General features: G+C 39.8%; 2 protein-coding genes across 6 annotated transcripts in view; one reads left to right on the top strand and one right to left on the bottom strand.

Annotated features, from left to right (window-relative positions):
* Window positions 1–6,299, top strand: part of mocs1 (molybdenum cofactor synthesis 1) — a 10,819-nt gene extending 4,520 nt beyond the window's left edge. The window contains exons 3-9 of one of the 2 annotated variants that reach the window (XM_010781765.1): window positions 431–492; window positions 1,272–1,383; window positions 2,121–2,233; window positions 2,736–2,846; window positions 3,039–3,159; window positions 4,677–4,739; window positions 4,957–5,049. In XM_010781765.1, coding sequence (XP_010780067.1) covers window positions 431–492; window positions 1,272–1,383; window positions 2,121–2,233; window positions 2,736–2,846; window positions 3,039–3,159; window positions 4,677–4,732 — 575 coding nt within the window. In that variant the 3' untranslated portion in view covers window positions 4,733–4,739; window positions 4,957–5,049. Of the gene's footprint in view, window positions 1–430; window positions 493–1,271; window positions 1,384–2,120; window positions 2,234–2,735; window positions 2,847–3,038; window positions 3,160–4,676; window positions 4,740–4,956 lie in introns of both variants that reach the window. The other variant, XM_010781764.1, reaches the window with a different exon arrangement.
* Window positions 6,300–7,896: 1,597 nt separating this feature from the next.
* daam2 (dishevelled associated activator of morphogenesis 2) overlaps window positions 7,897–23,897 on the bottom strand; it is a 74,914-nt gene continuing 58,913 nt past the window's right edge. For all 4 annotated transcript variants that reach the window (XM_010781769.1, XM_010781767.1, XM_010781768.1 and 1 more), the window contains 9 exons: window positions 23,197–23,281; window positions 22,659–22,765; window positions 21,840–21,928; window positions 19,284–19,452; window positions 18,142–18,249; window positions 17,886–17,946; window positions 17,176–17,307; window positions 13,122–13,292; window positions 7,897–13,035 (listed from right to left, as the gene is read on the bottom strand). In XM_010781769.1, the coding sequence (XP_010780071.1) occupies window positions 12,823–13,035; window positions 13,122–13,292; window positions 17,176–17,307; window positions 17,886–17,946; window positions 18,142–18,249; window positions 19,284–19,452; window positions 21,840–21,928; window positions 22,659–22,765; window positions 23,197–23,281 (1,135 nt within the window). In that variant the 3' untranslated portion in view covers window positions 7,897–12,822. The remainder of the gene's footprint in view (window positions 13,036–13,121; window positions 13,293–17,175; window positions 17,308–17,885; window positions 17,947–18,141; window positions 18,250–19,283; window positions 19,453–21,839; window positions 21,929–22,658; window positions 22,766–23,196; window positions 23,282–23,897) is intronic.

Here is a 23,897-nt window from a genome sequence, read left to right on the forward strand (position 1 = left end):
GGTATTTACAGAGGGAGTTACCAGCCAGCGTGACACTGCCATGGTCTGTGCAGATGAAAAATGATGTGTGACTTTTGCCAAAAAAGCTCCGCTTCTGAGGGAATAAATGTAGATTTTACATATCAGTGTTTTTTGGCCAATCATGGATTCAGACAGCTTAGAAAAGGAAGCAAACATTTAACGCTGAAGTATGTTGTAAAGCTCTGCCAAGTAGCCCACATTTGGAGAACATGAATCCATTTTAAGTGTATGTGCTTGTAGTATGGCTCTATACATTTTTATTTAAAACGTCCCTCCAATCATACTCCGTCTTTGCCTCGTAGCACTAAATTCAAGATATCACAGTAAAACGAATGTGTTCATATAATGATTCATAATTGAATGACGTTTAAACACTCATAATCAATTTCTATCCATGTTTTTCCTCAAGGGTTCCACAAGGTCATGGAGGGCATTGATAAGGCCATCGAAATGGGCTACAACCCTGTCAAGGTATTTTGTTCATCTTTTTAAAATGTTTTACCTAGGAACCAATTTATATTTTTGCTTAGTTTTATGTCTTAACAAGAAACAAAATGTTAATCTTCTTATTTCTTGCATCTCGTTTATGTTTGATTTGTTGTATTATTTGTTGTATCTTTGACTTTTAAAACACATTTTTTTAAACAAACAGATTGATGTCTAATATAGTAAAAATCTTTTATATTTCCTTAACATTTTAAATCCTTCTTATCATGTCTCTGTCTGAGAAAATATTTGTATGTTTTAATCTTCCTATTTCTTGCATCTTTTTTACCTGTGATTTTAATTAAATTATTTTTGTCATTTAATATGAACGATGTTTACAGAAAACAAATGTACGGTTACTGAATCATACGTTTTGGAAATAATATAGCTCGATACTCATAAATATGAGGAACTCTTTTCAGTGATACATTTACCATGTTTATTTGGACCTCTTGTTGTCTCTTAATAATCTGATAACCTTTTTGAATGCTTCAACTATGTTTCCTCTCACTAACTCTTAATGCCAAAGTGCTGTGGCAGCACAGTGTCGTAACAATATTGCTGAATATAATATTTCCTCCATGTCCTAACACTTGCCCTCAAAGGTTAGAAAGTCATTGAGCTGCACTCTGATTTGCTGTCTGTGTCTAATGCTACCTACCATAGTTCCCTACTGCATTGTGACTGGAAGAAAGAGAAACAAACTAATGAACAAAGCAACACTCTGAACAGGCTCACATACCCTGCTGTGTTGCCCCTTGCAGGTTAACTGTGTGGTGATGCGAGGCCTCAACGAGGATGAGCTGCTAGATTTCGTGGCGCTGACAGAGAAGAAGCCTCTGGATGTGCGCTTCATTGAATACATGCCCTTCGATGGTGAGTGCTCCCTTCCCACAATGTCTTGTTACGCAGGTCTGAAAACTGAAGAGTCATATTACAGTCATAGTTTAGACAAAGTTGGGATGTATGATATGATCTGAGCACAGATACAGTAGTGTGCACCTTTCAAGCTGGTTTGAAAACTGCCAATAAACAAAGATAAAAAACAAGTGCAGCCCAAGACCCCAGGAAATAGCAGCCAAACCATGGATGTATAAAGAGAACAACGTTGGAGTGGGGACCTCGTTCATTCCTATGAACGTTGCTCAATTGCACATTAAGCCAAATTGGCCTGCCCCTTGAGAGCAAAAGTACCCGTAACCGTATCCGGGCCCATAGAGTGTGCACGGTTGGGTTTTCAAATGAATGAAGAGGTAAAAGAACTCTGCATTCAGCTTTTAGCACACTTTACAACTTTTACTCCCTATTGAAGAAATAAGGGCTATGTGTCCATAGTGGGTAATACATTTTGTTTAAAAAAATGATCTGCTGATTTACAGACGGCGGTAATTTGTTTCAACGTCCTGCACACTTCCTCAGGGCTTGGGCCAAAAGGTGGTACTACAACTTTGTCTGTAAATCAGCAGACACTGAATCAACCATCTTCAGTTCAACTTGCAGAAACCTAACTGATGTACTACTACACACACATAGGTTGTTATATTGCCTAGGAGCTGAATTGTGCTGTAGCTTGTGCTACAATCTACATGACAATGCTTCTCTCCTCTCTGCAGGAAACAAGTGGAACTTTAAGAAGATGGTGAGTTACCAGGAGATGCTGGACCACATCAGGCAGCAGTGGCCCAACCTGGAAAGGCTGGAAACCGGACACACAGAAACAGCCAAGGTCAATACCTCAAACTGCACTTCATATTTCTCAAGTATAAATGTTATGGCTTATTAAAAGCTAATGTACTTTCTTGCTGTTTGTGTCCTAATGGTTGCTTCCACTTATTATTAAACACTTTGAATAAACACGTCAGCTTAATGAAATATAATGTGTTGATCAATTAGTTAGGATCCAAAAAAAGCAATGATGCTATTACCATTCAATCCTGTTGAGGTTATTGACTGTGGACATTGGTCTTACTTCTGGCAATTTGAATCGTTCTAAATGACTTGAATGTTAGTTCGACTCTAATCTTTCAGCACACATCTGTGTTCCTGGAGTCATTAGTTTATAATAAGTTGGCCAACGAAAAACTGAAATACAAGAGAAAATCTAAATCTTCTGACACATCTGATCAAAGCAATTTGCCAAATCAATCATTTTATTATTAAATGCGCCACATTTTAGAGTATTCTTTTTCTAGGATAATTGTTTGACCCTTATTTATGTCTTGTTACAGACATTTAAGGTCCCAGGCTTCACAGGGCAGGTGGGCTTCATCACCTCCATGTCTGACCATTTCTGCGGCTCCTGCAACCGCTTACGTATCACTGCAGACGGCAACCTGAAGGTAAAGATACAGTTGGGCTTCTAGAAGTATTGATGTGGTCTGATTTAGTATTAATATTTTGTAATGCAGTATTTGTGTTGGTACATACCCATACATTTACATATTGTTAATGATCCCATCGTTTCTTTGGAACCTTTATGAATTCTATTTGAAATGTCTTCGCTTCACTCCCTCTTACCTTTCTCCTCTCAGGTGTGTTTGTTTGGGAACACTGAGGTGTCTCTGAGAGATGTGTTGCGCTCCGGAGTATCGGAAGAAGAGCTACTGCAAATCGTTGGAGCTGCTGTTGGCAGGAAGAAGAAACAACATGCAGGTAGACTTGTGTTCGTTTGAGTTCATTTATAGTAAACGCATCAATGTGGAGTGTAAACCCCTAAAAAGCATTTTTGCACTTTCGGTTCACTCGTCTCTAAGTCAATGGGTTTTTGGTTAGCCTGAAATAAGGTCTTTGGTTTATAAAGGTTTGAGAGGTGTTCACGTTTACTTATTCGGTCAGTAAATACCCCACTTTTACCCCAAATGTTCAGGTCAAGTCAAAGTCAAATTTATTGTCAATCTTCCAGTTTGTGTGTACAGACAGAGAGATTAAAATACTGTTTCCCACAATCCCGAATATAAAAACAAATGTATATAGAATATCAAAATAAAAATATTTGTGCGAATATGTATGTATATACACAGTCAAAGACGCATCCTTACATGTGCACATATTAAGACCTAAATAAAAACACAACAATCAATATATACAAAATAACAGTCACTTCAATATTTTGAGAATGTACATTAGTGCAGATTGTCCATCGAATAAAACAAACAAACAAATGCTAACAAGTGGCTAAAAGAGACTAACCGTCATCATGCTAAACACTAGGGATGCCCCGATCGATCGGCCGATATTCACTCTCGGCCGATCGATCGGTGCTCTCTATAAAGGCAGATCACATGGCGTAAAATACATGACACTTTTCTCTGTGCGCGGCAACACAAGCTCGCCAAAATGGCTTCACCGGTCTGGCATTATTTTAAGGTGTCCGAAAAAGACAATAAAATAGCGGTATGCAACGAGTGTGAAGCAGAAAACCTGAGGCTCTGCCCGCTGTGACGGACCGGTGAGCGGAGCAACACACACTAAGAGTTAGACCTTACATACTTAGCTATTTTATCTACCTCTGGAACAAGCTAAACTAGTTATACATATATTTATTCCTCACTGTCGGATCACTCATTACTGGATCAGCGAGCTGCATGAGACGATACTGACAGGCTGTCAGGAGAGAGAGCGCTTCCGCTAATCTCCCGTGTTATTATCCAAAGTTAATGTAAACTTGAATAATGTACTTCATTTGAATGTAATAATTATGCTGGTTGTTGTTTGTGGAAGCGCCAGTGAATGAGCTCCATTAACTGAGTTTTAAACAGCACTTTAAATGGAAGATCCCCATAGGCCCCGCCCAATCGGATCGGCGATCGGTGTCAGCCGATACTGATTCCGGCGATCGTCCCCAAAATTGGCGATCGGAGCATCCCTACTAAACACTATTCCTCATGTAGCTTAGATCTGGTGACATTTCTCTGTAGCCTAACGTTAGCTTTTGACTTCTGTTAATTGCTTTGAGCTTCAGAGGAAGGTCATTTGTGAAGATTCTTTTTGCTGAACAAAGCATTTAGAGCGTTTTTTTCAATCACCCAAAATCATAATGGCCTTTTGTGAAGGGAAACAACGCAAAGGTCATTTCCAAATTAGTCACCCCTGCAGCACTCTTTAATCTCATAATATCAAGGATCATTTGTTCTACTTGAGTTTTTATCTCTTCTTGTTTGTCTCCTCAGGCATGTTCAACATTTCCCAGATGAAGAACAGGCCTATGATCCTCATTGGTGGGTGACATGGCTGTACGTACAAATCTCTCGGAGACACTCTGCTTAGTCGTGACTTATTTGTGATGTTATGATACTAATGGGTTACACCACTATAGCTGCCCTGCATATCATACAGATTTCAACATTTACAAATTTAGCTTATAACAAAAGAACACTTTTATCTGAACTGTGAATGTTTGTTGTGTTTGGTGACCCTGTGTCCTTGACTAACGTCCTCTTTTTCCAACAGACACTACATCTGAAAGGCATTTATCTCAAGACAAAACGACATCTTCCCCCATAGTTTCCCATTATAGAAACGACACATTCCTCTCTCCAAAAGCGGCTCCTCACAGGAGAGTCCTGAATAGAGAGGGGTTTTTTTGCCTTCCAGACTGCACTGCTTCAACACAGGCAGCCCATGTTTGCTGCCTTAGAACCTTAACAAGTGGGGGTACCGGTGTTACGTCGCATATCAACACAAATACACGCACAAATGTTAGGAGCTACATTAATGAAGGCTGTCTCAGGTACGCACAAGCCAGTGGTCACAATGCTTTGAAGAGCCACTTACTCAGGCCCCCAGGAACACCCACTTGTTGCACATTACTCATGAATCCCAAAATTAATCTTAAACAACACAATGTAAGACTTTGCCACAATCAATGCTCCAGCAAAGACCCCAGTGTCAAACTCAGACCATCTGTGAGTGATCAGACACAGTCGGGCACAAATGTCTATAACACTGAGCTGGATGAAGCCCAGCTAACGCATACAGACACACAGGGCCGAGCCAACATGGTGGATGTTGGGGGGAAAGTTCCCACACGTCGAACAGCCACAGCCCGCGCCACCGTCATCCTGGGCCCCACTGCTTTCCGGCTGCTTTGGGATAACCAGCTGGCTAAGGGTGACGCCTTGGCTGTGGCGCAGCTGTCTGGCATCATGGCTTCCAAGCAGACCTCAGCCCTCATCCCGCTCTGCCACCCCCTCCCCTTAGACCATGCATCTGTCACCTTCGACCTGGACGAGCAGCAGAACGCTGCGGTCATCACAGCAACGTGTCGCACTACGGGCAAGACAGGAGTGGAGATGGAGGCCCTGACAGCCGTTTCCGTTGCTGCGCTGACCATCTATGACATGTGCAAGGCAGTGAGCCATGACATCATCATCACTGATGTGAAACTGGTCAGCAAGACAGGAGGGAAGAGGGACTTTCATCGTCATCCCTGACTTAGTCCCTCCACTGACTGCATCAATCTTCACTGGCGTTGTAATATTTTTCTACAAAAATGAAATGTATGCCATCGTAATAATTAAAAAATATATGCTCTTATCACATGAAGTTCTACACAAATTCTAGCAGTAGTTAGCATGATTTTCATCTCCACTAACATTGTACCGAGGTTAAATGACTTGACCTCTCACTAATCCCATACAATATGAATCATGGTATCTAAACAGTATATGTTTAATTTAAACTAGAAGGTCTTAATTATTTCGTGCTAGTGGACTAAAACGGCGGATAAACTGTGGCGCGCTTACACTAATTGCGCCGCGCTTACACTAATTGCGCCGCATAAGCGTATAACAGTGCGCTTCAGATGAGGAGGTGAGGCCCCCTCATAACTGCATGAACCCGTATGGCACAATACAACTCAGACTGGCTTACCTGTACGCCAATCAAGTGGCAAATGCCATAGTAAGGATAGATGATAGGCTAACTTTGAAAAAGTTAGCCTATCATCTAGGCTAACTCATTTTTTTCTTTCTTTTTTTTTCAATGCCATGCGATCTACCCACACTGCCCTTGCGATTGACCGGTGTTTTGGGCACTCCTGACTATTGCATTCATTATACTACATGATTACATTATTTTTGTTGTTATGTGTTATATTTACCCTAGAAAGAAATTCATTGATTATGTTTGTTGATTTGATGGTAGCACAACATGTGTAATTCAACTGCCTGCACAACAACAGATACAGCCTGTAGTATTATGTTTCATATTCATGTTGTCAGTTCTAATGTAAGTATGATCATCACTAGTCAACCCAAGTTATAGCTTTTGTATCATGGCAAATAGTTGATTGTATTATTCACTCTGCTTTCAGCTCACTTCATTGCAATGCTTTTTATTTCCATAAGTGAAAGCAAGCTGTGAGTTGCTTGGGACACATTTATTTCCCTTAAGAAATTAAAGTATTCTTTAATCTTTTTCCTGCGATGTCCATTGTGGTTTAATTAAAGAAAATTGAAAAAAGGTGTTTATCTTTAAAACAATTTTTTTCAGGTCAAAAATGTTTTTTTAAATTTCAGTTAAATTGCATTTGATTAAGTCAACAGTTACCTACAGTATTACAATCAGACACGTAATATTGATTACATTACGATGTTAATATGGGTGCCTCCAATGTCACATAAAACTTCATTGTACAAAAGAAATTTTGAATTATTTTCTGAGTAGATTTCATTAATTTCATTTTCTTTTATAAAAAATGAACTGCAAAACATAAACTTTCAGCTGCACGTTGCATCATACAGTACAGGCTGAATGGTCAGCATACTGTAGATAATTTAAAAAGTCACCAGCACTTAAAATGATATGGCCTGCTTGAAGTGAATATATCTGCACTTTCCTAGTTGTTCGGAGTTTGAATCTTTATTTGCACTTATTGTAAATCGCTTTTGATAAAAGCTTCAGCTAAATGTAATGTATTGAGTCACTGCCCCTCAGTGGTGACAGTGAGGAACTACAACACATCATCATTCAGAGGAAATGTACACTTGAATGTTTATCATAATTATTCTTATAACGACTGCATCACTATTATTAATAAAGATGTAAGAACTTGTATTGAAAGCATTTGTGATTCATTTCCACAGGGTTTTTCACATGGAAAAGATTACATCAGTTTGCAAGTGAGAATTACTTTTATTATCAATAAATCAATCTTTTGTATTGTTCAAGCGGTGATTTGGTCTTTAAAATATCTGAAAAATATATAATTTAAAAGGTAAAATGAAAATATTTCAAAATATTTTAAATGGTTGTAGAATAATTCCTGTCAATGGGAAATGAATAGACTAATTAGACAGAACTATTGTAAATGATTGCACAACTTTGGAGCATGACACATTTATATTTAACTAAACAGTGTAAGCATGTAGAAATCATTCTCACAATCAGTTGCAAGGGACAAAGGTTTATTGTAACCCTACAAAAGGACCAGGGTAACAAAAAAACAAAACGAAAATAATAGAAATGGAAGAGAAAAGAAAATAATTCTCATATGTCATCCTTATGTCTTAAAACTATACACGGACCACAGTTTAATTATTCATATTTTTAATATAACAATTTGTCGTAATGCTGTATGGACATACAAAATATAGCAAACTAAATAAGGCAAATAAATAGCGGTACAATTTACAGGAAAATTGAACATTCCTCAATGTTTTAATTTTTTTTTTTATTACCTTATCTCAAACATCAAGAATGGTGTACAAAATGCTTTTTCCACTTCTGTACATCTTTCGGTGGAGGATACCTTTTCTTTCCAACCTTAAAAATACTGGCTGCTCACAATAATACAACATCTGAAACTGGGTGCATTTTTCTTAGGCAGTACAAATTGTTGTGTAACAGGTGTGTATCATATTGCAAGCAATATTCTAATGAACTCAACACATCACACTTTGTGCACCCTTCTTTAGGCATGCAGGTCAACGCCAAGTGCATGATTTGACAGAAATGTGGCGGTGTCAGAAACACACTTTTCTTTTTACAGGTGACCCAAACTGGTGGGGGTTAAAAACTCTGTTAATGTGTATTCAGCGGAGTCCGAACCTCACTTGCCCCTTTTCTCTCTTCTTCACACCATGCTTTTTTGCACCCCTCTCATATTTAAAAAAGGGCTCTAAATCCTCAAAATACTATGCAAATTAAAATGTCCCCTGACAAAAGTGCATTGAACAAGCTACTAATTTCATTCCTTTTCCATCTGTACACTCCAAAATCAGCCAGTCAATGGCCGAATAAACATCCAAGCATGTAACAACATAATCCTAATAATACTGAAAATATTACAATATCCCTCAGTAAATAGTCTGCACTACAAAACGTGTTAAAGCTCTGGATTAAGAGTTTAAAGGTGCTGCAAAAGTCTGATATACCAACCCTGGTTTACTGGAAAGACAAAAGAGCAGAGGTTAGGAAATCGAATAGCTCAAATATACATGAGATGCTGGTTAGAGAATAAGCAACCACATGTCCTTTTCCCTTTAGGACTTTTCAAAGTGTCTGATTTTATTCTATTTGGATTACTGGTTATCCTCTAAAGTGTGGGACAAAGGAACTTAAAGATCCTCTCTGATCTCTCTTTGTTTTTTTTTGCAGAGTGATGCTATTATGAGGTTAAAGGACAAAGGACTATACACATGGTAGGAGTAGGTTTCTCTGCAATGTGACTGATAAAGGATGGAATAAATAAACGTTTAGGGAAAAAGGAATTTCTCTCTACAGGTAGTATGTCGAACATCTCTAATCACATGGCAGCCATAGTGTAGTACACCTGCCGGACTTTAATAGAGGGAACTTTGGTGAGCTTAAGCCTAGAGCTTGGAACAATTGCCTATGGAAGAGTATTAAGGCCAGGTAAGAGGTGGAAATAATTCATGTTGTTTTTAAGAATGAAGTTGAGAATAGAGTCAAAATACAGAGAATAGTTTTGAAATATTTAGGATCAAGTTGTTGAGAATGGAGTCAAAATTAAAGAAGGTTAAACTTTTCAGAATAAATCTACTCAACTAATTTGCATCTACGCAATGTTCGATTTTATTCTCTAAAGGCAAGACAAATACAAATAATGTCCTGCTGCCTAATGCCTGGCCCTTATACTCTTCTGAAGAGTTGCATAATGTTATCACTTTGGAGAGCTGCTATTTGATGTTTGAGACGTCAGGTGGAACATGAAAGTGCACATCTGAGGCCACAAGATGGCGCCAAGTAGTCCAATTCCAACTGTCGCAAACACCGTGTATTATTTTGGAAAGCCACAAGCACTAAAACACAATGATAGGAATGGTACATGTGTGAAAACAGGTGAGAGGCACTTCAAGGTGAAAATAAAAACAAAACAGAAAAGCTGGCAAAATGAATGAGAGACAAAACTGGGATAGCTGTATATATAGATGCTCAATAATTCATTGGAAATTTATTTTTTTGTGTATTTTAACACTACTGTTAATACACAAAGTGCTTATTGAGACAAGTGCAATTAAATAGTTTCTTATTTAAAGTGATACAAAGAATCTTCAATATGAGCTATTTGTGTTTAACTGTAACTGTTACTATGAGAACAACCATGTAAATCCAACCCCTTTCCAACTGATCCAGGAGCTGTTGTGCAAATGCTTTGGTGCAACAGCTCTGGGATCTAACCATAATAAGGACACATGCCAGACAGAGGAAAATTAAACACGGGATGTTTCCTTTATCTTTTTATCCTCTCCAAAGAAGACCAAGTCCAATTTTCCCACTGTACTGTTGGACATTACATAAAGCCCTACGCTGTGCTGCAGTAACCATGCAATGCAGATGGAATAACTCAAATGGGTTGCAGCCATGGTCATGCCTACTGCCATCTACGGAGGAGGATTAGGGCCACATGTGAATGTATTTTTGGATCTTACCAAAAGTGATTTATTTTTTCTTTGAGCTCTGAAAAATCTGAATTCTGACTTTTTTTCTCCACATTTCTCACTATATTATCTGAAAAAACAAACACTTGTGGCCCTAATGATCTTCCATATTAACAATTTAGAAATGCATATACAAATAATAAAAGAATGAATACGGTAACAACTTAAAGAAAAGAGACCTAGGTTGGCAACAGGATGTGGACTCTTGCTTGGCAACATGTTGCCCATAGTAACGGGGACTGAAACATCTGAGAGAAGATTGAAGGAAAGGTCGAAGTAAGGATTGTTTTCTATGACGCTCTCTGAGGCGCTATAAGTGCTTTGTTGTACCCTGACTTTTGTTGTAGACTGATCAAATGGTTTATCTGACATTACTATGCCAATTTAAATACAAATCCACATAAATACTGCATTATAAGCCTTAAACCAAGTAACTGTACGGAGGACCAGAAGGGCCATTTCTGCTATTCTTTTTGTAATGGCGTCTCATGCCACCAGACAAAAGCTAGTTTTCTCGGGATGACTGATTACTGTAGGTTAATTCCCAGGAGAACAAAGGCGGATTTGTTGAGATAATAAGATCACAAGGAAAAACAATTTTTAGTTTTTCAGAATCTCACAATAATTATGTAATTTAAAAAAAGGAGTGTCTTGTTCACACATGGTTTTAGCCTTTGGTCACAGATGATTTAAAACTGAAAAGTAACTACTTTTGTATTGGTCTTCTCCTGATATGACTATGGGTTATGTGAATATTATGTCTTTCAAAAAGACACAACTCCGTTTTCAGTTCGATTGAACCACAATCTGATGCGTTCATCAATAATGGGTATTCCATGATCTGACTTTGTAAGCTTACATCAGTTGCTTTAGTTGTCGCGTCGTCATATATATGTATTGTACTCCTGATCCCATAAACATACATTTAAAGTAAAATAACCTTTAATTTTCTTGTGATAACGGGTTGATTATCTGGAGATAGCAAAGCTTGTTTTTTCTCAATATGGCGAAAAATGTAACTTGTGATTTCACGATAACGCATCAGAAAACAAAAATGGCAATTCCAGCTTTGTTGGCCTCCGTACTAACCGAGTGATCAAGCACTAGTTTAACTTAAGAAACCCTAAACTGCAGATCTAAATTCAGACATGGCATTATCTTTGTTCTAGGCCTAGGGAAGGTAATTGAAGTACAGAGAGGACTTTTTCCAGAGGACCCTGTAGATCGGCTCATGGAGTGTAAAGTTGGTCAGAAAAGCTACAGTGCAAACAAGACATACAGGTGTGAAAAGGACAAGCAATTATCTTTTTTTACATAAAGCGCAAAATGTATAGAAATTCACTTTAACAGCAATGTGAACTTGCAACACCAACAAATAATGCATTGCGTGTACAAAACCCCAAAATGCCATGAAAACATAAAAAAAAAACTCTACATCTTTGCAATTAGCTTGTCTGCATCTAAATATAAATATATATCAACTCCTAATTGCAGTATGTTTTCTATTAATACATGTACATTTGTTTTGCTTTGGCACGGGTTAATGCCAGAACAATGTCAAAAGCAGTTAGGAGTGTAGGTGAGGATTGACCCTTGTGGCACAGTCATCACTTTTTAGTTTTTCCTTGAACAGAGTATCCTCTTAAAATCGAAGCTTGGTATGTATGTACGTACGTACGTACGTACGTACGTACGTACATCCTTCCTGGGAATGCTGTGCGCTGGAGGAGGCTGATGGGATGAAATCTTTCAGAAGCCTACAAAGCATTCTGGGATTTGCCGAAGACAAGCCCCTCTTTCCAATGAAGGAAGTTTTAAGAACACCCATCCATTCTGTGGATATAACACTTTCCGCGGGACACTTGAAGTAACCATGACTGTGAAGGTTATGGCTTACTTCCCTGTTCCCACTTTCTTTTTCCCATGCTTTCTCTTGGCCCTAAAGTTTATGTACAATGTGACTGGCTGATCCCAAAGTCCCATGTGTTTTTTGAAGCCAGTGAGTAAAAAGATAGGGCCGCTCTATCACCGAGGAGAGGGGAAATGAGCAGTGAAAAACAGGGAGCGGTAGAGGGCTGGAAGCTTGAGCACAGTGTTAAGAAGATAAGGTCAAAAGATGGCGGGATTATGTGTCACAGTGGTCTGTCTGTCCATCCATTAGATCCAAATACAACGCCCAGGACAAACAGTTAGGAATAGCTGTAGGAGACCAATCAGAGGAGGGTGATGCGTCCTTCAAAATGGTGTGGCTGTCCATACATGTCGCTACATGTCCAGTCCAGCCGTTACTTACATCCTCTCCAATGTCTATGGTCGCTATTCCAGGACCTGGACTAAAGGTGTTAAGAGATCTACACCACGGCAGTATTTACGTGTCTAGTGTTTTCTTTTTTTGTCCTTCCTTTTTCCCGACCTAGTAATTGACCTTAGTGACTGCTCGTTCGCGGCCCCCGCCCTCCACCAGCTGGTTGACGGAGCGCTTGCGGTTCCGCTTGAATTTGTTCAGGTCCTTGTCGAAGACCTCACCGGAGCGCAGTGCCGACACCAGGTCGTCAAACTCCCCGCCGACCTCGTCTGAAGCGCCGCCCTTCTTGGCCCGACGCTCCCGGTCCCTCTGCTCCTTGAGCTGAAAATGGAAACCGGAAGTTAGACACATTATTTTTGTTTTGTTTATTGGTGTCTCAGGGTTTATTCTCTGAATGTGCGTGTCACCATGGCCTCCATTCGTGCCCTCCTCTCCTCCTCGTCTTTACGGCGCTGCATGTTCTCCAGGTCCTGCCGTGCCTCGCTAAACGACTGTAAGAAGGTGTCAAAGATCCCGAAGAACTCATCGGGCTGCATCCTCCCTTCTTCCTCCCCAAAGTGCTTCAGAGATTTGGTAAACTGCACAGAGACATTTATTGTATTTTTACAATTTGTTTAGAAGTGATTAAACATTTGGCCAATAGAGTGGTGCAGTAATGAGTCCTGAAACCCAGAAAATATTTAGCATTTTACCACTTCCGGTTCTCTGGTATCAGAGTCAATAATTTGTGTTTAGAAGCCTGAAATAAGGTCTGTGGTTAACAAAAGCTTACGAGATTTGTTGTTTCGTTCAACAACATGAAATACATCAGTGAATAGTCCACTTGTAAATATCCAAAGCCTTTATGTGTCATATAAAAACGACGGTTGCTAACAAGTGACTAAATGAGAATACTCAAGGTCAACACGCCAACACGGATCGGCCTTTAGCTTAGCGGTTGTGATGCGCAACTATGCAACGGTTTTGTAGTTCATTTATAGCCTGTTAGCTTTTCAATTCTGCCGATTGCATTTATGCTTAAAACATGGTTTTAATATGTGGAGATTATCCTGCTGAACAAAATGTGTTAGGTATCATAAATGTGTGTTGTCAACATAGCCTATTTTTAAACAATATATCAAATCCTGAAGGCTTAGCCTTCCCTAGCCTACAGTACCCGACGCCCCTGGTCAGGAGCATGCCTGCAGCCAAACCTACTTGACATTCCTACACACACACACTTTGTACTGTGGTATACAGCAGGAAACACAGCAAGATCCGGGCGATGTCCTCCAACTTTAAACTATACTAAACTATTGATTGGTGCAGCTTGGAAGTTTAGATTTCTTTGTATTAAAACTTTTCTAAAATGTTAAGCAGAAATGAAAATGTGTATCTTTTGCCAACTTTTGGTGAACACAGGAGAAATCTACAAACGGAAAATAATGTATTTCCTGATCTCCCCCTAATCTGATGAAGACATTTTGGATGCAAAATATCCCAGACTTTTCAAATCAACCAATGCATGAAATGTTTTTGCATGTGTTGTCTTGCTTTAATTGCGACAACATATTGTTTTGGTTAGCGAGCAGAAGTCCCTCCTGCTCAGTTCTATTCTTTCTGAATGTTACAGTAAAGTAAAAATATCAATCGTGTTTACAGCACACTGTGTGTGGTTCTAGTGTTGTGATAAAAAGGAGTTGGGGTTTGTTCTTGTCTGAGGATGCAAACAAATATCCTGTCATTATGGGCTGTTCACCATAGCAACCCCCACCATCATCCCTTTCCCCTCTGTAATTATATATATATACACACACACACACACACACACACACACACACACACACACACACACACACACACACACACACCCTTTTGTTTTACAGTAGTCACCGGTGTCCTGCTCCTCCCGTTTCTTCCCCATGACGTTCAAACTTCCCCACTAATATTTTAACCAACCTCCTCCTTGAACAAATAATTAACTCTCATGAACCAATAGCAAACAAGGTAAGAGTTATAATCTTCCAATGAGTCGACACCTGGATGCTAACAGTACCTAAGGCCTTTTTTATTAAATAAAATGTTTAAATAGATGTTTTAAACAGTGTATTTGGGGATTCCCAAAGTCCCACTGTGTTAGGATAATTATGTTTGGCTTCTTCATAGAGGATTTAATACATCCCTGCTGTTTGTGATAACATGTGTATTTGTATCAGTGGATGTTCATTGAACACCTTGTTGAGCATTTAGATTCAAAGTTGTTAAAAATCCACATATTTTTTTAAAAGGCTGATTCATACTTTTTCTGGTTATCACATTATTTATTTGTTATCACTTTAAAAAATGTTGTCAACCTCTGCTTAAATTCACTCATTCTATGGTGGTATTATGTCAGCTCTGCATGTCATATTGCTATAGAAATGGTTTATCGGCTGTAAGCTTGCTAGCTAATGTAGCTAACATAGTGATTTCAAATATACTGACAAAACACTTACGATTATGAAACTCTGCCAACACTGACATTTCGGTTGTGTTTTGTGCTTCGTGCAGCGTTTTCTTTAGCAGAATGTTGTATTGACAGCGTTTTGTTTATGCAGTGCATTTAGTAAACGCTGAGCATGTTTCGTCAAGATGGTGAACTTTTTCTAAATGCTGCGCATTAGTTCAAGAAGATGTTTCTTAAGTGACATGTCCATTGGCACATTTGTGTTTTTTATATTTGCGTTGTTTTTTAAACTACAGCGCGTTTCTCCTAATATAGGTGCTTTGGGCCGTTGCAGTGTGTTTGCACCTGTTGGCCACCGTATAAACCTAATGAACTCAACTATATACAAACTGAACAGAAAATCAAATGTCTTTATCCAGCACAAAGACCTTTTTTCTGGAGCTGGAAGACGGCGATGTCTCCCAGCGATGCTGAGCCAACTTATTAGGTTAACGAAGAAAAATGTATCTGGCGATGGAGTAACAGTTAAAGTATTATGGATGAGCAGCTGCTGCTGCAAGTGGGATTTATTTAATGTGGAGATTGGTGCTGAGCTAGAAATAAAAATATGAACAAATGATTTCCTATGTGCAGGGAATTCTGCAGAGTTTTTACTAGATGCACCTGGGTAAAAGATCTTCAACTGTGTATAATAGCTTTCTTTGATCCATTCATTGCCATTAGCACGCCGAAACAAACCCCATTTGTTTGTCACAGGGTTGAAAACCTGATGCTATTGGAGGTCAAATCAAAATACAGACTTTAAAATGTCACAGCAGTTTTGCATGTTTGGCCTGTACAACTCCCATAGACTTCCACGAATCAAATCATTTCTCAACCGTTTTCAGTGTGACATCTCTAGTTTAAAATTAAGCTTAAAACTCTTTGTATGTATTGCTAGAAAATGTGGTGCCGATGTCTCGTACTCCACACATCCATGTGATAAGCTTAGTGATCTTCTGCCTTTACATCTAGCCCCTTCTTCAGGTGACATCACTGCTATGTTATTAATAATCCAGCACACGTTCAAATCAGTCAGCAATTACAATTGTAAACCTAAACTGTTTTTCTTAGGCTGGATCTTTCATTGTCTGTGAACATGCCTCTGTGTGGGTGTTTTAAGGATAAACCCGAGCAATCTCTCAGGATAAGAGAAAAACCCCTGTCCCAATAACCCACATGACCTTGGACAGCTGTAATCCCTTGTAATGTATGGAGTAATGTCTGGCGAGACACATTTGTAGCCATGGAGCTTTACTGTTTATTCAATCTCCTCTACTTTCTTGAGCCGCAACGCACTTCCATATTTAACGGAGCATCAGAGAGCCTTGACAAGGTAATGGGTCCACACACACACACACACACACACACACACACACACACACACACACACACACACACACACACACACACACACACACACACACCAAAAAGTGTGCTTAAGAGTCTGGTCCCGTGAACACAGGTCCTTTTGTTTTACAGTAGTCACCGGTGTCCTGCTCCTCCCGTTTCTTCCCCATGACGTTCAAACTTCCCCACTTTCCCTCTAATATTTTAACCGACCTCCTCCTTGAACAAATAATTAACTCTCATGAACCAATAGCAAACAAGGTAAGAGGTTATAATCTTCCAATGATTCGACACCTGGATGCTAACAGTACCTAAGGCCTTTCTTATTAAATAAAATGTTTAAATATATGTTTTAAACACTGTATTTGGGGATTCCCAAAGTCCCACTGATAGCTGCAGCTTACACCATTGAATACAAACATCAATGCATGAGCCAATAGGGTTCAAAAGGCCATTTGTTGCACTAAGAAGGAGTGCAGAATTAGAAACAAGATGAAGAGTAATCTTTTTTAACTGCTTGTTTCCCCTGGCGCTGCTCACGTCGGTCTACACTGGACACAGAGGGATGCGAAGAGGTGGGTTTCTCTCTTTAGTATCTTTGATCACTCCTCCTCTGTCTGTCCACTACATAAAGGTTATGCAGTTACCTTGTCCTTGGCTTCGCTCAGCTGGTCCTCCAGTTCAGAAAAGCTGAAGCCAGCGACGGTGATGAAGTCTCCGATCACAGCCACAAACTTGTCCCCGCGTTCCCTCGTCCTGCTCTGCTGGTAGAGCAGCTCCTGCAGGGGAGAACGAGACAAGAGATACGTGATTTAAAAAGCCAACGATGGTAAAATCAAGAGGTAATTGTGTGCTTTAAGTCGGGAAAAGGAAGACAGGGACAGAAGAAAACGTCGTTTTCATAGGGGTCTCAAAACAAGAACAATGACAGTTTGAAGCCATCGTGAAGTCACGTGGGAGTTTACAGGAAGTTGCCCGTTAGGATTCCTTCATTGTTCATTGCTTAGGACTCTTTTACAAGGAGCTGGATTCTCCGCAGGTGTCCTCCTCTTCAAAACAAGCTGACCCGGCGATTACAACCAGTTCTAACATTGAATAATGGAGTTTCACATGAAAAATCACTGTTTTTCCATCTCTGTGACTGTGACTCTTTTATGTGCCCTCCTGTGCAGGTGCATGTGTTGTACATCCGTGTTTCTGTGTGTTGCTACAAATGTTCCGTTTCTTGTCGGTATGGGAAATGACCAGCACTTAAACACTTCACCCTGCTGTCCATCTCTGCCCTGCTCCAACACATAATTACAGACAGGAGTAGAACCAACGGGAGGGAACGTGACACAAACGCACAACAACTCACCGCCTCTAGAGCCTTCAGTCCACTTCTGATATTGTGAACCTCTTTTTCCAACTCCGACAAACTAGTCAAGGAGAAAAAAACATGAAGGAAAATGTCTTGTACTGCACTCCCTGACTAGTTTTGGCGTGCAACTTGGGACCTTATTTACATTTTCAGTGATTTTTTCCACAAGTAAAATTAGAAAAGATTTATATATTATATAACACATGCACGTAGGACTATCTCCCTCCCCCACTGTAAATACTTGTGCACTCACTTGACTTTGGCAGCCTCGGGTACACTGCAGAGGTCGTTCTGGATGTGCAGCGTGTCATTGTAGTTCTTCTCCATGATCATGATCAGGTAGTGCAGCATGGTGATGTTCCTGTAGAGACAGAAGTGAAGGCAACAGGTTTTTAACCAAAGTCATCGAGGAAACACTTCTTCTTGTCGAGTTAAAGTATCACCTTTAATACTCATATTTAACCCTTTGAATCCTTGGCTGTTTTAACACTTTGTTATTAATTTAAGTGACATTCACTAGGATTGCGATATATTGAAATGTCCAGTGAAGTCGCTTGGATAAACTTAGATAAACCCACCTGTTGTACTTGTACCTTGGCCATGAACATATTTTTTTTTTTAGCAGCTTAAGAGTTTGATTTGTGCACCAGCACTTACAATGGTCTGTCTTGTTTGGAGAGAATATGTCAGCACCTTTCTTGTTGCTCTGAGTTTGAATCTTTATTGTTTATTGCACTTATTTCAAGTCGCTTTGGATAAAAGCGTCAGCTACATGAAATGAAATGTAATACCACTATCTGGGATGCAAATAGTTGAAATGCTATATAACGCTTTTAAAAAGAAAAATGCAAATTGATATTTTCTTACTATATTGACCATATTGATGGGAGTTATTTTTTTTCGGGCCAGAGAGTGCCTTTATTAGAGTTGAAAGGGGGAGATAGAGGGGAGGACATGACATGTTTGGTGGGCTCAGGAGTCGAACCCTCTGCATAATGTATGCTGGATGGGACCTTTTTAAAAGTATTGTCAAAAATGTACTTATATTTTCAGGAATTTTGGCATTTTTGGTTCCCCTCATGCTTTGGGTGACACAAACAGGAAATGTATGAAATTGCAGCTGAGTAACTGTGGTTTAGAGAAGTAGAGGTACTACAGGCAAACACTTTTTTTTCATGCAGTTTTTTTTTTTTTTTTTATCAACAAAATGTTACCATTTGATAATGCATATTTTGCACATAAGAAGTTTTAAAAGTATACCAAAAGTAGAAGTATCATGCTATATAAGTTGCTAGCAGTCCCTGTTTTTCACATTTATAAAGGAACTCTGGAATTGAGAGGACATTTATCTCTCTTTGGAAAAATGGAGTCACAACAGTCTCCCCCCCCGATCACCTGTCTATGCTGGACTTGGTGTCAGCGATCTTGTTGAGGCTGGAGACCTTGAAGCCGTAGGCGTTTCCTCTCTGGCCCTTGTTCATGAAGTTGCCGAAGGCCAGCACAACCTCCAGGATCTGAGTCAGCCTCTTACTCCGCACCACCTCCTTGGATGCATTCAGGATCGCTGGAGGAAGATGGATAAAGAGAGAAGCAGCTGGAGAGATCATAGAGTCGGTGATTGATACGTGTGCACTTTGCTTAGTGCATCGCTTATATTATAAGACTAGCCATATTCCATTCTGTTTCTCTACTCAGCCCCCATGCAAACACATCTCATCTTTCCCTAATTTTTGTAATCCTTCATGATGATTGATCAATATTCCCCACAACAACTGGGCAGCCGAGTAGGGAAACCCATCAAGTCTCTCCATCCATCCATAAAACAGCAGGGGGGAAGGGGTTGTTCCTGTCCCCCCTGAGAACAGACTTGTCTGGCAGAGTGCAGGTGGTTCCCTCTCTCCGCAGAGGAAACCTCAGTGTGAATGTGAAAATCATTAACAGAGCCCACATTGTTATTGTTACAGTTCGCTCTGCAGTGATACAGCATGGGAATCGTTCTTCTGGCTCTGCTGACGGGGTTCTGCTGGCGGTCTTATGAAATGCTTCAATTGAACATGCTGGGTGGTCCAGGAAAATATAGTCTCATCTAGACTATATGACAAAGTAACACCAATAATAAAAGGCGATAGAGGCTATATTACGGGCATCGATGGACATTGTGGTCTGGGAACATTTGGATCCAATAACAATGATTGTTAAGACTTGACTCAATACTCAAAACTCACAGGTTGTTTCCTCTAGACTTTCTTTTTCCAGCAATAGATGTCAAAAATAAATAAAATGGATGGGCTATCTGACAAACAAGCCACAGTCAAGTGGCAACCTTCGGGTGTGAGCCTTGCTTTCTCTCTGGTGTCCAACAGGGGGCGACCCTACTAGTTTCATAAAGAAGTCAGATTGTATAGGAAAACAATTCTCAACATTTTCCTAATAGGTTTAATCCATAGTCTTCTTCAATACGGCGTGATGTCAATTTTGTAAATGGTGGTACCATTAAGAGTAAAATAGACGATGAATGGGGGTATGCTTCGGGGCGTTGCCATCTTGTGATTGACCGATCACTAGAACACTGTTGTGTGGTTTGAATGTTTTCCGGGTTTTTCGTCTTAAAACTTGAACTCCTTTACAATTGGTTTTCAGTTCATGAAGGTTAATCGTAAAATTCACCAGAGTCCGTTCTACTGGTCACTTCTGGTTCCAAAACAACAAAACATGATGACAACCTCTCAAAATGCCAAAATCAAAATCATTAAAACCAGTCTAACAACCAACGGGCGATGTCGTGGTGAGTAAATTCCCTTCTTTAATAAAGTCTATGTTTAGCGCTGCAAATAAGACACTGCAGGGAAATATAATGTGATGGGTGAGAGTAGGAAAAGGGCATCATGGCCAGCAGAATAGTTTTTTTCAATGATCTCTTGCTTAAACAGTCCTTAGGACAGCTCAGTAGTGACACACCCATGAGCACAGAAGTCTATAGACCTCATTGGATGGCTTTTTCCTGGGTCTTTGAAGTGAACTGTTTATGAAAGGCTTTCCCATGGCAACATGGGCCAGCTTTCCAAAACAGTCTCCTTGGTAACCTGGAAGCTGGCTGGAAGGGAAAAACTACCCTGGGCCAATGCACAATTGGCCAACCCCTCTCACCATGCATACACATGAACACACTTAGAACAGAGAAAGATTTTCTCATGTCGTGATGAATAGCATTAGTTCAAAGTGATCAAAGATGCTGACATTTTCAGTGTATGTTTTTGCTTCTAGACGTGTAAAATCTAGTGTGTGTGGCACGCCCTCAAAGCATGTTCTATACAATTATTATAGCTTGCTCCATTTCTGTTAAGGGTGGTTTCTTGTTTAGTAGCTTTGTTCTTGGACAGTGACTTGAGACCAAAATGTACTAACCCATTGCGCCCAAATACTATGTTCTGATTGGTCTGAAGTCTTGAACTCTGGTAAGGACAATCCTTTGGGCAAGTACGTATCTAACGGTAGAGCTTATTTTTCTCATACTGCCTGTGCTGCAGCCCCTCTTTTCACCCTCTGTCTGAAACCAGAGCCAAGTCTGCTCCGATTGGTTAACTGGCTGGCTCTGTTTTGATTGGTCAACCGCTTAAGAGATTAACTGCCCCTTAGCCGATCATGTACAATGTATTGGATAGCCTTTGCACACACATTTATATAACACACTACAGGAAAGGGAAAACCCCAAAATGCAAAAAAGTGCCTCTTTAAGTGGGTGTTTTCAGTGGCGTAGCATTTATTAGTTTGTGTATAACACAGCTCTGTGACAGGGATATGCAGTATAAGATGTATGGTTTGGCAGAAAATAGATATTATGATCGATTCATTTGTTCAAATGTTAACAATATAGAATATTGCCGCCATTATCCTCTATATAATCACTTAAGAGTTAAGCCTTTTAGTGTCCTAGGAGGTGTTTGTCCTTACCTTCAACCTTAGGCTTGGTTTCGCCTAGACGCTCTGCAAACTTCTTCTTAAAGAACAGAGCCTGCAGTCTCTGCTGGTAGTGGTCAATTCTGATGAAGGGAAAAAAGGGGAGTGTAAGTTCAAAGCTTGAAGTCACCCAATCGTACAAAACTCCCCCTCTCGGTTTTCACAGGCCTTTTATCGTCAAACAAGCTCCCATCAAATTGGGGAGTTGACAAATGACTTTGTTAAACCTGCCCAAAAGTTCAGAGAGGCAGAGAATGGGAATTTCAAGGACGGATGAGGGATATTAAATGGCAAGAAAAAAAGAAATAACTAAATCCCAGATGTATTCCAGGGACCAAAGGAGATGTGGTCAAAGGGGAAGAAAGTGGACAGGGTAATATTTCATGGAAGGAAATGAAAAGGTTTAATTATCTCAAAAAAATTGTCCAGATTCGGAGAAAGGAAGAAATGCGCTTATTTAAACTTTCTCCACTGTCTGATGTGATGGGAGTCGTGGGTTCTTTTCACAGCTAAATGATGAATTGTTCAAAGTTAGAGGCTTGTTTTTTATCCCAGCCGACGTTGCTTTTGAAAAGACATCATACTCGGCAGGATTTTAGGATCTATTTGTGGTAACTGGCTTATGTCTTGATCCTGCACAAAATCTGCATGTTGTTCACTTTGGAAATGCTCCATTTCAAATGCTGACAATAGACAGACCTATTGCATCTGTTTTATAACAGACACACTGACCTTTGTGACACAGATGTTCATCACTGTATCTTAATTTTACAAATGAATAGTATTATTTGATAATAATGTAGACCTGTTTACCTGCTCATTTCAAAGAGGAAGCGATCAGCCCTTGCCATGCGCTCCAGCTCGTGTTTGTGCTCCTCCAAGAGATCGATGTCACTCTTCTCCGGGACAAACTTCAGTAGCTGCAAGGATGCAAAGTCAGAGTTTTTCCAGATGTTAAGGCTGTGGAGCATACTTCATGCATAGTATCTAAAAATCTAAATCTAAAAGGATTTCAGGATTCCAACCCCCGGTCCTCTGCTTAGGGACCGAGAGCCCAGTGCATTGGCCACCAGCTCAACAAATTCAACAATACGGCGGCCCCTATTAGCTCGTTTTTTCCCGTTGATTAGCTACATACATTATGCTGTAATATGTGTAAATCATTCCAAAACTTTATCAGTAAAAAAAGATCAAGATGTTTCTTTTTTTTGAAATATATGAAATCTATAACTTTGTCTTCAATGAGTTCTGATCAAGCAGAGAACATCAAACTACTTTAAAAAATAAATGTCTACCCATAAGAGACTTGGTTAGCCCCTTTTTTTATATTTACATCATCCCCCACCCTTACCTGCTCCAGCATATCTTTGGACAGCTCTTCCCTCTCGTCCATCTCCAGGATCGCCCTCTTGATCTCTTCATTGCTCATTTTTAACCTGCAAGGGAGAAGCAAATTTGAAGGGGTTGTAATTACATTACATTAAATGTACGTAATTAATTGGCACATTACAAACAGTGTAGAGAAAACTGTAACTAATACTCCAATCTGGACCCTTGTCAACTCCCGGGAGCAATGCCAGCTGTTTTCAGTGCATGTTAAGTGTGCTGGGTTACGTTAGGATCAATAACAGCATTGTTAGTCTGTGCGTCAAAGCCTTATTGACCAGATGCTGACCCCATTTGGATCTAGTTCGTACCCTAGGGTCATTTTCTATTGACACGAGAGTGGGTTTAGGGACAGTGCTGCAGCATGTCAGATGGAGAAGGCTCTCAGGAACCCTCTTTATTGATCTGTAAAGGGAGGGGGGGTTTGGTTCAAATTTGTGAAAGGGCTTCGGATCATTGCCATAAGAAGACACACAAATGGTAACCACACTGTTGGGTCGTTTTTAAATGATGTCAATTGATTACAGTTTACATAAAGTAAGCCTTAAAGCCTCTTGGGAGGAGCAGGGTCATTTGCATTATTTCATATGGCTTAAAAGGGACTGTTCAACCCAAACTCAAAGATATACTGTATGTATATTATTAGTTATTCATTAATCCAGATTG

The sequence above is a fragment of the Notothenia coriiceps genome, unplaced genomic scaffold (genome assembly GCF_000735185.1).
Source record: "Notothenia coriiceps isolate Sejong01 unplaced genomic scaffold, NC01 NC01_scaffold00023584, whole genome shotgun sequence".
NCBI lineage: Eukaryota > Metazoa > Chordata > Actinopteri > Perciformes > Nototheniidae > Notothenia > Notothenia coriiceps.